The sequence below is a fragment of the Phragmites australis genome, chromosome 15, assembly GCF_958298935.1.
Source record: "Phragmites australis chromosome 15, lpPhrAust1.1, whole genome shotgun sequence".
Classification (NCBI taxonomy): Eukaryota; Viridiplantae; Streptophyta; class Magnoliopsida; order Poales; family Poaceae; genus Phragmites; species Phragmites australis.
This window is the reverse complement of record NC_084935.1, coordinates 23,164,631-23,176,541: the sequence shown is the minus strand read 5'-3', so window position 1 is coordinate 23,176,541 and position 11,911 is coordinate 23,164,631. Positions and strand designations below refer to the sequence as shown.

General features: G+C 42.6%; 1 protein-coding gene across 2 annotated transcripts; it reads right to left on the bottom strand.

Annotated features, from left to right (window-relative positions):
• Window positions 1–6,427: 6,427 nt before the first annotated feature.
• Window positions 6,428–9,051, bottom strand: LOC133893519 (large ribosomal subunit protein eL24-like). 2 transcript variants are annotated; one of them, XM_062334546.1, is made up of 6 exons: window positions 8,975–9,051; window positions 8,242–8,290; window positions 8,061–8,136; window positions 7,877–7,978; window positions 7,426–7,574; window positions 6,428–6,800 (listed from the first exon to the last, which is right to left on the bottom strand). In XM_062334546.1, the coding sequence occupies exons 2-6, from the start codon at window positions 8,250–8,252 to the stop codon at window positions 6,653–6,655; spliced, it is 486 nt and encodes a 161-aa protein (XP_062190530.1). In that variant the 5' UTR covers window positions 8,253–8,290; window positions 8,975–9,051; the 3' UTR covers window positions 6,428–6,652. The 2 variants fall into 2 exon arrangements, with proteins under 2 accessions (XP_062190530.1, XP_062190532.1); XM_062334548.1 differs by having other exon boundaries at window positions 8,242–8,329; window positions 8,975–9,041.
• Between the last annotated feature and the right edge of the window lie 2,860 nt (window positions 9,052–11,911).

The following is an 11,911-nucleotide window of genomic DNA, read 5'->3' as shown; positions in this document are numbered from 1 at the left end:
TAGGAGATAGAGGCAAAGGAAAAGCCATGGCCACTAGCTCTAGTACTCATAGGCAAGAAGAGATTAAGGAAGAGGAAAATCCAATGTTGGGTCCCTTGAAGCTTCACAGGCTTCTCAGGGCACATACGACAATGGATGCGTCCAAACAAGTTGTAAACTATATGAGAAAGGCAAGCAAGGTGAAAATGGAAAGATATGAAAATCCATTTGAATATGTGAAAAATGTGGCTGATCATCGATTTTAGAGTGACTTTCAAGCGTATTTTTATGAAACAGTGATTCTCACCAAGAAGAAGCCAATAACTCCAATGCAATGGATTGATTGGGATTATATGCAAAGGAATAATGATCAATTTTTTAATGAAGTTATTGCAGCTTGCGAGGACCTAAATTCACAATTAGACCCAACTCTCCTTCGAAGACATGGAATTTATGTATGAGGATCATGGAAAGGTGACCTATGGCACGGTTACAGGAATGAGGCCTTTCTACAAATATATCAACTCCTTGTTCCATCTCACGTTGGCTCCAAAGAGTGGAGATGCCACAACGGTACAAGGTATCTCAAGAAACCTCCTAGCTAGGATGTCAAATGAGGCCGCTCCCTTTAGTGTGGTGGATTTCATATGGGAAGAGATTCATATTGTATCACCCTCTCCTACCCAAAGTTGTGCCTATGCACCATACATTATGTACATGCTTGACAAGGTCACCAAGTTTCAAAGAAGTGAAGCATGAGCCCTATAGGATGAGGTTGGTAAGCACAAAATCCTATACACCTCCACTTTCTCCTCCACCCGAGGCTCCAAGTGCTCAAAGGGTGGCTCTGAAGCGTCGATCTTCCTCACGTGGCTCTTCTTCCTTTATCAAAAGGGCTCTCAAGGCTATATTCAGAATTTGCACTCATAATGCCACAAAGATCAAGGAATACAAAGACAAGACTAATGTGACGTTGAGGAAGATAGAGGAGAGACAAAAGGTCATTCATGCTCATTTGGGGATTCAGCCCCTTTGCTCTCCACTTGCCTCCGACGAAGAGGTTAGCAAGCCCGAGACCTTTGACAATCTATGGGCTTGGTATGACGATGCTCAAGCTGCTGCTGGGACTTCACATGCCCAAGAAGTTGATGATGAGGAGACTGAGGAGGAGGACGTAGCAGGAGCCAAGGTTAGCTCTCCTAATGATGATGATGATGATGATGATGGCAACGGAGACGATGGTGATGAAGATGAGGACTTTGCGGCAGACAGCGAGTAGTTATTCATATTTGCTTCTCTTTCCTTTTTGGTGCTTGATTCCAAAGGGGGAGAGAATGCCTAATCTGTTCTGCTATTCTGTTCTGTCCTGGGTAGTGTGTCTTCTCTCTTATGTATTCAAATCTTTATCGTTTCTGTTAGACATGTAAGACCTATGTAATATTTTGTGACATTGTGGTGGTGTACTAGTAGTTGAGCTTTAATATTTGTAAGTCTTGATTTGTGTTAGTATGATGCTATGAGATGCTTGATGTAATGTTTGTTTCTCTCTTTCTTTTTGTGATATATCCTATCATATGCATCAATGCTTATCATGTTCACTCTCTTGCATCCCACGAATGCTAAGATATAGGAGGAGCTCTCATAAAAAAATCCTTTAAATATGTGCATTTGATCTAAAATTCAAATTTCAATCAATGCACATATTTAGGGGGAGCTCACCATATACCTTAGAATTCAATTATCTTTTGTAAGCTTTAATCGTGTTGTCATCAATCACCAAAAAGGGGGAGATTGAAAATGCATCTAGGCCCCTTATGTGGGTTTTGGCTAATTGATGACAAACGATTAAGGGACTAAAGTGTTTATTGAGGTTATGTACAGGTTTTTAATCCCGATGGAGAAGTTAAACGACGATGATATCCCTCAAAAGAAAAGAGAAGTGGCATGTAGTTACTCAATAGGTTTTAATTCACTTTATTTTTGAATTTGAGTTTAGAAATGTCGTTCTATCAAGAGGGACGCGTATTGATAGTTTTGTTGGTGTCTCAGTGCTCATGATATCCTTCTAGAACCAAAAATTGACAGACACAATAATCCACAGACACCGAGAAATTTCTGTCTTGTCTGGACCCGGAGTCTCCGAGTTAGGCCTGATACTCCGGATTCTAGACAGCAGCTCGGAGTCTCCGGGTGGAGCTCCGAGTCGAGCTCTCGGGATAGGTATATTGTTTTAACCCGGAGTTTCCGGGTTGGCCTGGATACTCTGGGTAGCTGGAGTCTCCGGACTTCTCTCCAACAAAGAGTCTCTGTTTGCACCTAAATGTTTAACCCGGAGTCTCCGAGTTGACCCAGATACTCTGGGGTTTTGTGTTCATCCGGACCCTTCGGGTTGGATTCCGAACAAGCTTGTGACTGTGCGTTGTGTGCCAACCCGGAGTCTCCGGGTTGAACCGGATACTCCGGGTCAGTTCAAAAAAGCACAGTAATGACTAGTTTTGATATGGTGGTTATAAATATCCCCTCACCTCTTCCTTCATTTGCTGCTAAGCTACTCGTGAACAAACTCATTTATAGCCATTCAATAACCCTCCTAACTCCTCCAAAGCCTTAAATCTTTGAGGATTTGGAGAGTACGGTTGGGAGAGTGAGATTAAAGAGCTAGTGAGCTTAAATCCAATCTTGAGCACTTGAGCTCATCGCCAAGCCGTCGATCCGCGTTCTTTACTCTTGGAGCCTTGAGTTCCTAGACGGTTAGGCATCGCCAGGAGAGCACCCAAGCTTGTAGACTGCCTTGAGAAGTTTGTATTGCCCCAATGATTTAAGTAAGCAACCCTAGCTTGATCTTGGTGGTCGCTTGGGTGAGGATAGAGTTAAAAGAGATCCGGCTCTTTGTGAGCTCTTCAACGGAGACGTAGGGACTTTTTTATGGAGTGGCCAAACTTCGGGATACAAATTCTTGTCTCCTTTACTTTGTGCACACTTTCTTATTCTAGTTTATTTTGGGCGATTTATCCCGATCTACTTGCTTGTGAGTGTTTTGTTGCAAGTTGTTGATCAATAGGTCTTTAGACATATATTAGAACATGTGGTAACTCATAGACTAAATTTGGTTTGCTTAAAAGTTCTTAGTTTTTCGATTTCCTGTTCAGGCTAGAGTATCCTGGTCTGTATAACACGGAGTCTCCGGACTTACCCAGAGTATCTGGACATTTTAATCAACTGTGAAGTTTTTAAATTTCAGGAAACGCCTATTCACCCCCCCCCCCTCTAGGCGACATCTCATACATTCAGTCCAAGATCACAAAAATCGGACATCGAGTTCAAAAGTTATCGTCGTTTTTCTAAGTGTCAATTGTGCTGATCTGGGAGTGGCGATCTGTTCGCCAAAATTGCCAGCCTGACCTCTGGAGTTGACAAAGAACCTTCATTTCCCTAATGATGTTGGCGATCTAATAGCCAAGGTGGCCGGTCTGGCCATTGGAACTAACAGAGAACTTTCATTTCTTTAGAACGGTTGGTGTCTGACCACCAAGATGGCTAATATGACCGCGAGAGTCCTGAAAATGCTGCAGCGGCTAGTTTTATAGCCGTTGGCTTGAGTGACGGTCTAATCGGGTTGTGTACTGTGGTCTGACCACCAAATACATATGTTTGGATCATCTCGAGTATAACGGCTAGTTTTGGTGTATATAGCTCTTGTCCAACAACTTGGAGTCAATCTCCTACCCCCATTGAGCATCCTTAAGCTAAGTAAAGTCCTTCTCACACATTTAGGTATGTGTTGCACATAAAGAGGGTTGTGAGGCAAGAATCAGTGCATTTGTATTCGAGATTGAGCTTTAGTCACTTAGTGAGAGTTAAGTTCATCTTGACTTATTACTCTTAGTGTTTGCTAACACCTAGACGGCGTGGTGACATTATGATCCGGTGATCTTCTCAAATAAGCTTTTAAGAAGGCCCTGTATGATTGTGAGAGGCTTTTTTGCACGTCTTGCCGGAGTAGAATCGAGGTAGTGAGTGGTTCATTAGATTAATCTGGCTCAAAAGTCAAGTTTATCTCAGTGTGAGAATTGGTTACTTGATAGAGGAGCGGTTAGAAGTTTGAACCCATCTCAACGTGGATTAGGAGAGACTGGCAAGTCTCTGAGACCATGATAAAAAAAAATCGGTGTCTCCTTTATGGTTTGCCTACTTAAGCTTATTTAATTTGTGCAATTTATATTCCTAGAATTATAATTACTTATATATCACCCTAGATTGCGAATCTTGACATAGACATAGAATTAGTTACTTTGTTGAGACATAGTTTTTGGGATTTTATATATATTGTAACCGATCATTTTAATTTCACATTAGAATTTGTTAAATCTTGCTAAAAAATTTAGAACCGCTTATTCACCCCTTCTAGTTGGTCTCTTTAATCCTATACCATCTCCCTCTCTCTTCCCTCATCATGATAATGATATTTAATTTGTTACTGTGTCTTCGAGACAATACCACAATTTCAGTGTCCTAGAGCTGATATCAAAAATAAGAGTGTCATACAGACAAAGCCACATTTTAACATTCAAATGTACACAAAATTTGCCAAAAATCAAATGAGTTCCAAGAAAACATGAACTTGAACGCCATGGTTATTTCTTTTGAGTACAGCTAATTAGTTTGGAACAGGCATTTCTTGGCCAATCTTATGATATGGTCAGGAACGAATGTTTGGATGGTTTTGTCAGATTTTGTGAGATCATGTGTGATGAAAAATTGGATTAGTGTTAAAATTAGTAAAGCAAAATGATTTAGTATTATAGCATAGGTGATAGGCATGTGTTGATAATATGTTGCTTAAATATACTCGTGATAGCATAGTAATATTTGTGATTTTAATAGATACAATACACTCGTGTGGACTAACAGTGAGTCAACTTTAACGAAACTTGTGCTTGGAATTGATTGTTTATTTTGTTCATATGCAGATATATCCTATGGACGAATGTGCTCAGTAATAGGGACTAAAACTAGGTTTAGAGGAGCTAAGTTCAAGGCGGTCAGAAAACTCCTCTTTACATTTTATACATGTTGAAAGTAGGAGAAAAAAAAGAAAGAAAAGAGGAGAAAAGCAAATACAAACACAAAAGGCTCCATTGAAAAAAAATGGAAAATAGAAAAATGCATTGCACTTGTAATGGCGTAAATGGTTTTAAAATTAAGAACTCGATTTGAAAAACAAATGGATTTAAGACTTGCAAAGCCATATGAATTTTCATGTCCCTGTCCTATCCATCGCTCTCACGTTACAATGGTTGCTCAAAAGAAGACTGACAAAGATTTCCGGAAAAAGAAAAGGAAGGAAAAAAATGAAAGGGGATCATCACTAAATCCAACAGTGTAATGCCTAATGGTAAAGAACAGGGGGGCTGGCAGAAGCCAATTTGATGGCAGTAGTATCTGCGGGGTAGGGATGACAATTTTTTGTGTAGAGGTGGGATTCACCCTGAATTGAATGGGGGTAGAGACGGAGAGTTTTCTCCCCGGGCTCACGGGATAGGGCCCCGAGTCCAGTTCTAGGTAAGAGTGGAGATAGAGTTTTTCCCGTTGCTCTGTGCCCACTCGCCGCTACTCCGCTGCTACTCCCGCCGGGACCGAGGACAAGGCAAGTTTTTGCCCCGATACAAATTTCAGAGTAGAGGTGGGGCTCCACGTTCCGGTGTCGGAGGCCCATTCCGTCTGTTGCCATCCCTATGCGGGAGCACGTAAGATCATCTCCAATTATATTTCCTTTATTTCGTTCCTTTCTCCGTTCTCTTTTCCGTTGCTATTTTCTTTATTTTCTCTCATCTCTAACAGGTTCTATTCGAAAAAAATCGTGAAGTAAAAAGAGAGAATCTCATTCTGAAAAAAAATAACCTTAGAAATTCTTTCACGACAGAAACCGTTGGAACGTTGAAAAGAACAAAAATCCCTTCACAATAGGATTTTCGTTCCCGAAGAGAAACGGTTGACCGTGACCTAATGATCACCGCGGTCGTGATAAAACCTGGCCGTGGAAAAAATAGCTGGCTGGACGCAAGTGATCCGATGGAATTAGATGTCAGAGAAAGAAATTGCCACAAAAGATAGGACAGCGGTGGAAGGTAGAAGTGGTGAGAGTGCCGAGTTGAGTTACTAAGAAAATCAACCTTGAAGCAGAAGTGACCACTAGTTAACTAAGTGGTGGTTGACCATCAAATATCAAAAGTTATTTTTTAGGCCTCGTCTCGTTATACCATTGCGAATACAAGCTCGAAACCATCATCGATACAAACTTATTGTAGCAAAAATCATTGATGACTCTTGGACTTCTCTATTTCCCAGCAATGCAACAGCTGAAAAACAGCTGTGGTCTTTTATGTAAATGATATCTCAGATGTGTATAAGCCAAAGCAAGATACCAACAACGCTGCGCACGGAGAACTTGTAGAACATAACACACAAGTTTTGTTAGGACTAAGAAGTTGGAACTTTTGGCAAACAAGTAATAAAGATGCGAAACATGCTACAGATAGTTCACCAACTATATAGTACCAACTATATAGTTCTAAAACGACAGGCGGTGCAAAATTTTCTTCCTGGATACATAACATTTGATCTTTTTTTTTTTCAAAGCCTCAAATCACACCAACGATGACAACATGAGCACCTACCGCTTGCCACCACCTCCGCCAAGCTTTGGGCCTTTCCCTGTCTTCGGGGCGTTGCCTTTCCCAGCAGTCTTCTGAGATTTTGCCACCTCGGCCTTCTTAGCTTTCTTCTCGTCCTTAGTCTTCTTGATACGTTCCTTGATCTCACTGTCACAAAAGTATAATTGAGAGGTCACTGTAAGTAGCCCTGACATTATAAACATGGAATTTAGAATACACATGGTTGTGAACAATGTACTTTGTTTTAATTTTTCTAAAACTATCAAAAGACAAACCAGAATTATTATCAGGACTCTCTTCACACAACTGTAATTTATTATATTAGAATAGAACGCTGGGCTATCAAATTCAATATAGGTCCTGTTTGGGGGAGCTTCTGGCAGCAATGCAACAGGCTGTTTGCTGAGGAGCTTTTCGGAGAAGCAAAAGCTGGTTTATGGTGAAATGAACTAAAAGCTGAAAAGCTGGCTGAGAGTGGCTTTTCTGAAAAGCTGGTATGCTGAAAAGCTAAAAATTAAACCCATAAGCCAAACCGTTTATCTCAGAAGCCATAAATAGCTTTTCAGAAAAAGTCCATAAGCTCCAGCTCCCCCAAACAGGGCCATAATATGACACCTCAAATTAAACAAGCTTATAAAAAACAGCAGAATAAATATCATCAATTCATCACAATACCATGAAAAAGTGACATAAAAAAGTTGGCTACACCAAGTCATCTATAGAAGGTACGGAAGCAGCAAAGGCTAATATAGGTCACAGAAAAGTAACATACCGAAGGGCAGCTTCCCTAGCTGCATCGCGAACCTCTGGCTTCTCACTTCTCTTCTTCTGGATGACTTCAAGGGTGGCACCAACAATTGACCTGGAGTATGGCTTCTTGGTGGTGCGGCGTCTCTTCCTGACAGCTTCAGCGTGAATGTCCTTTGAACAAACAAAAACGAAAAATTACCACATTAAAATAGTTGAAAGACAACACAGTGAAATTGAAAGCACATGAAAACTACACGAAGGACACATGACAGGACAGATAGAATAAATCAAAGTCCAGTCCCCATTATTGTGCTACTCATATTGTGAAAAATCAGCACCACTAACCAATAAAAACAGTTATCACTCCAAACTGTAGTATTTCACAATTCATTTGCAGTGTAACAACAGTTTGTTCATAATCATGTGTGAACAGATCATTACAACAAAACTTCCCCAATTGGGCAACTCCTTACCTTCTTGTGCTGCTTCCTGTACATGGCTGTCCATGTGAGCTTGGCTGGCTTCAGACGGTTATGGAAGTAGCGCTTGCACTTCGAGTTCGCAAAAAGGAACACCTAAAAGTTCAGAAAACAACAGGGTTAGAGATCATGTTAGTTCTAATCCTCTTTAAAAGAATTCATTATGTCAAAACATTACCTGTGAATCTGCACGGATAAATCGGATACCCTTCCCAGGGTAGATCTTGGCACCACTAAAACGGCACAGCTCTGTCCTGTGTAACACAATTCCCAAAACGCATAAGAAACATATTAAATCTCAAACCAATAAAAAGGATAGAAACAAACACGCAAAACTAATGCAGAGATCAAACACATACTTGAGAACCATCTTTGCTCCGGCTCAACAAATCTTCAATGTCCCTTGTCCTATAAATTGTAAAGACAGGATCCTCAGAAGTGAATCACCTAGCACCATACATTTCAATGCAGCGACGCAGAAACAAAAAAAAAAAAACACACACACACACACACACATTCAATGTCCATAACACAAGCTTGTATTTTTTTTTTACAGGAAATCGAAAACAAATGAAGTAACAAAACCGCAATCTAACACCACCGACAGCAGACCAAGACAGAAAAATTAAAAGCATTAGACAAGTCTATTAAGACGCAGCCAAACCAATTTCAGCAAAGGTTCAGCCGAGGCTAAAACAGCAAGCCTGTATGCAAGCCAACATTTCTAGATTGCAGCATTATGGGGCAAAACCAGAAATGAAATGGGAAAACACCGCCAATCCATCACAATTCCTCGTCACAACACCAGTCCAACGCCACACCAACAAGACTAACCAAGCGCGATCCAAACTACACATCAACATATCAAGGCAGAGATCTAGCTATGCCACCGGATTCAAACAGATCAGACCGCCATGGAACCTACCACCCGCGACTGCAAACGTCACGAATTATACAAACTAGCAAACGCCGCACGCCTAATCACCAAAGAAACAAGGCATAGGGCAGAGCAACCGGCGCAATCACATGCGGAAATCGCTGGAGCAATGAGACCAATCGAGGGTAGGAGGAGACGTGAGACTCGAGACTCACCTCGGAGCTAACCCTAGCGCCTCCGCCTCCGGTGCGACGCGCGTGTGCGTTGTGAGGCTGCTTTATAGTTGGGCTAGGGCGGCGGAGTGAATTGGGACCGTCCGATCGGATAGGAGTAGTAATGGACGGCTCGATTGGATCTTATGGTTTATGGGCTGGGCCGATGGATCGGACTGGATCTGAGGCCTCGGGATTTTTGTAGAGGTCGGCCTAGTGGCCTTTGGTCTTACCATTGCGCTATTTTGGGAAATTTTTATTTTTATATTTTTAAAATAAAAAATTACAAATATAAGCATCCATTTTGAAAATATATGTGACAGTTAGCTTGTCGCCCTTCCAATAGATGATAGAAGACTAGATCTATAATTTTTCAAAACAGATACATATATTTACAATTTTATTTAAAAATATAAAAATAGAAAAGCATGTCGAGTGTGTTTCCGGATTTTCCTTTCATGTGATTAATGTTGTTGTGCTTCCTCTTGAACATTCGTTCATTCAGGCTTAAAAAAACAGCAAAAATACTCGAGGAAAAAATATAATGTTCCCAGAAAAAAAATGTGATAATGACACACTTGGGCCAATAAACTGCATTTGGGAAAGTTATACTTTTGATTTTTTTTTCACGAATAAGAACTTCTCTTATTGCGTCCATGGCCACACTTGTCACTATACATTTTATAAGGGTTGTTGCCTTATGCAAATGAGTTCTATGTGCCGAATGTCAGTGCTATGTTATGCATGTGCAGATGTAGAAACAAATTGTGGCTGCTACTTTCTTGTTAGAAATATATTTTTGTTGTTGGAAAACACATTGTGTTTTTTTTCACCATTAGCATAAAAAAGACACTACTCTATCCGTTGAGGGTAAATCACTGACAGTGATTTCGGGGTATACTGGATATTAGATGTGTGAACGGTGTTTCAGCAAACGAGTGTGTGTGTTCGGTGGACTAAGGGACACAAAGAGTTATCAAGTTCGGACCTCCCGGTGTATAATAATCATACGTCATGTATATCTTATGAAGGATCTCAATTGATTATAGATGATGTTTTTTCCTAGTTTTCTGCCTCCATTTGGATCGAGGCTCTCGTCTCTTTATATAGTAGGGAGGAGGAGTATACATGTGGGTCCAAATAGAAAGACATCTACTCATCCTAATATCTAATCTAGACCATCATTACGTAGGACCAGGCGTGCCCACTTGCTCTGAGGGCACCATGCGTCTAGTTTGTCGTGCGTTTAATGCCACGGGACGGGATAAGGTCCTTCCATACCGACTCCATCCACTTGCTTGGTTGGGCTACTGACAACGTCCCATCCGTCGTTTGCGCTGCACTCAATACTATGGGATGGGACAATGCTAATTGTGTCGTCCATGACTTCATCCTCTGGTGCTAGTGACTTGGGAAAGGAAAACACTTGAGTGCATATTAGTGACTACACTCTGGACATGTTGCGTCAAATCTAGCCTTGCGACCAGTGGTCGCGGATGCAAGCAATGGTATAGAGAGACTAGTCGGGCGGCGTTTAGACTTGTCGCTGTGGTCGCACGATCGACCAGGTTTTGGGGAGTACGCGGCTCTAGTTGTTAGGCCCCTTGTGGAGCCCGTTTAGTTAGGGTACCCCTTTACTTAATGCACTGACAGTAGCCCCTAAGCCTTCCTATGACCGTTGTTTGACCTGGTTGTGCCACTCGGGTCCCAGGTAGACATAGTCCGCCCCGGGAGTGGTCATTTGATGTCATCAATTCCTAAAGCTTGACTCCGAATTTCGTGTCATGTGGGGAGGCTTAAGTGTCCTAAGAGAGAGAAAAAGCAAGGGGGATGAGAAGAGAGACATTGAACGTAGTTGGACCTGAGGGACTCTTGGCTCCATTAGCGTGCCCCATCAGGTTTTGAGTGTTTCGAATACCGTGCTGATATGGGTTTTTAAAGACGAGTGTTTGATGGCCTTCCGATCCACCTCCTTGCCTCACCCCCTCCCTTCAGGTCTTCCAATGCCTAGAGCCCATTCGTTTCTATCCTGTCTTGTGCTCCACTTCGTAGTGTAGGCAGACCCTTAGGCCATGGAGTGCTCCCTTCCTTCATCACCAGAGGGGTCGATGATTTTGGATGACTTGGTGGAGGTGGAGTTACCTCTGCCTTCGGATTCGCCTGCCGAGGCATTACCGGAGGCGGCTTTCGTTGCGGATGCGCCTGCGAGGTTGGGGCCGACGCCTACGAGACTGGAGCCGGCAACCATCATGCTTCTGCTCCTCCAAAGGAGGGCACCTTCTGCTGGTCCTTCTTGTTCTCCTGCTCGGGTGGATCCCTCGACCGAGGTCATCGATACTTCTGTTGACGAGGAGTGGATCGATGGGGACCTTCTGGAGAAGGAGATCGATGATGAGGAAGAGTTGGAGATGAAGAGGAAGAGAGGTCTTCAGGGCGCGTCGGGGTCGGTCATCAGCTCCAGCAGGGCCTTTGCCTTGGCATCCCTCCCTGGCCCTTACGCATGTCGCCGCCCGATCCCTGGAGCGGTGAGCTACGCCCCAGGGAGGAGTATAAGAGGTTTCTTGACTCGTTCAGAGGTAGTTAGAGATGAGAGTCCGACATACTCTTTCTGTCAACTTCGCTTTAGTTACTTAAGCCAGGGAGGATTGGGCAGGCCTGTGCCAGGGTAGTTGGTTCGATTAGATGTAACAAGTCGGCTTGTACTCCTTCCTTTTTATGAACGGAACATGTTTGAGGTTTCATGACGCCCGTCCTTGTCCCCTTCCGCTTGCTAGCCAGGTTCTTGGGGCGTAGAACGGATCATAGCTCAACAGAACCTGTCGGTGGCGACTAGCGCTCGACTCGAGTGAGGGTATGTGGTTTTGTTTATTTGGCGGATCCTGTAATGGCCGTTTAAGTGTGGTTGCATGCCGTGGTCCGAGAATTAACTGGTTGGGAGCC

Bases quoted from the DNA above. Each gene is read 5' to 3' on its own strand.
- LOC133893519 (XM_062334546.1), bottom strand. The intron at 7,575-7,876 runs GTAAGGAGTTGC...GTTTGTTCAAAG, and splicing joins ACAGGAAGCAGCACAAGAAG to GACATTCACGCTGAAGCTGT. The intron at 6,801-7,425 runs GTATGTTACTTT...CTTTTGTGACAG, and splicing joins GCTAGGGAAGCTGCCCTTCG to TGAGATCAAGGAACGTATCA.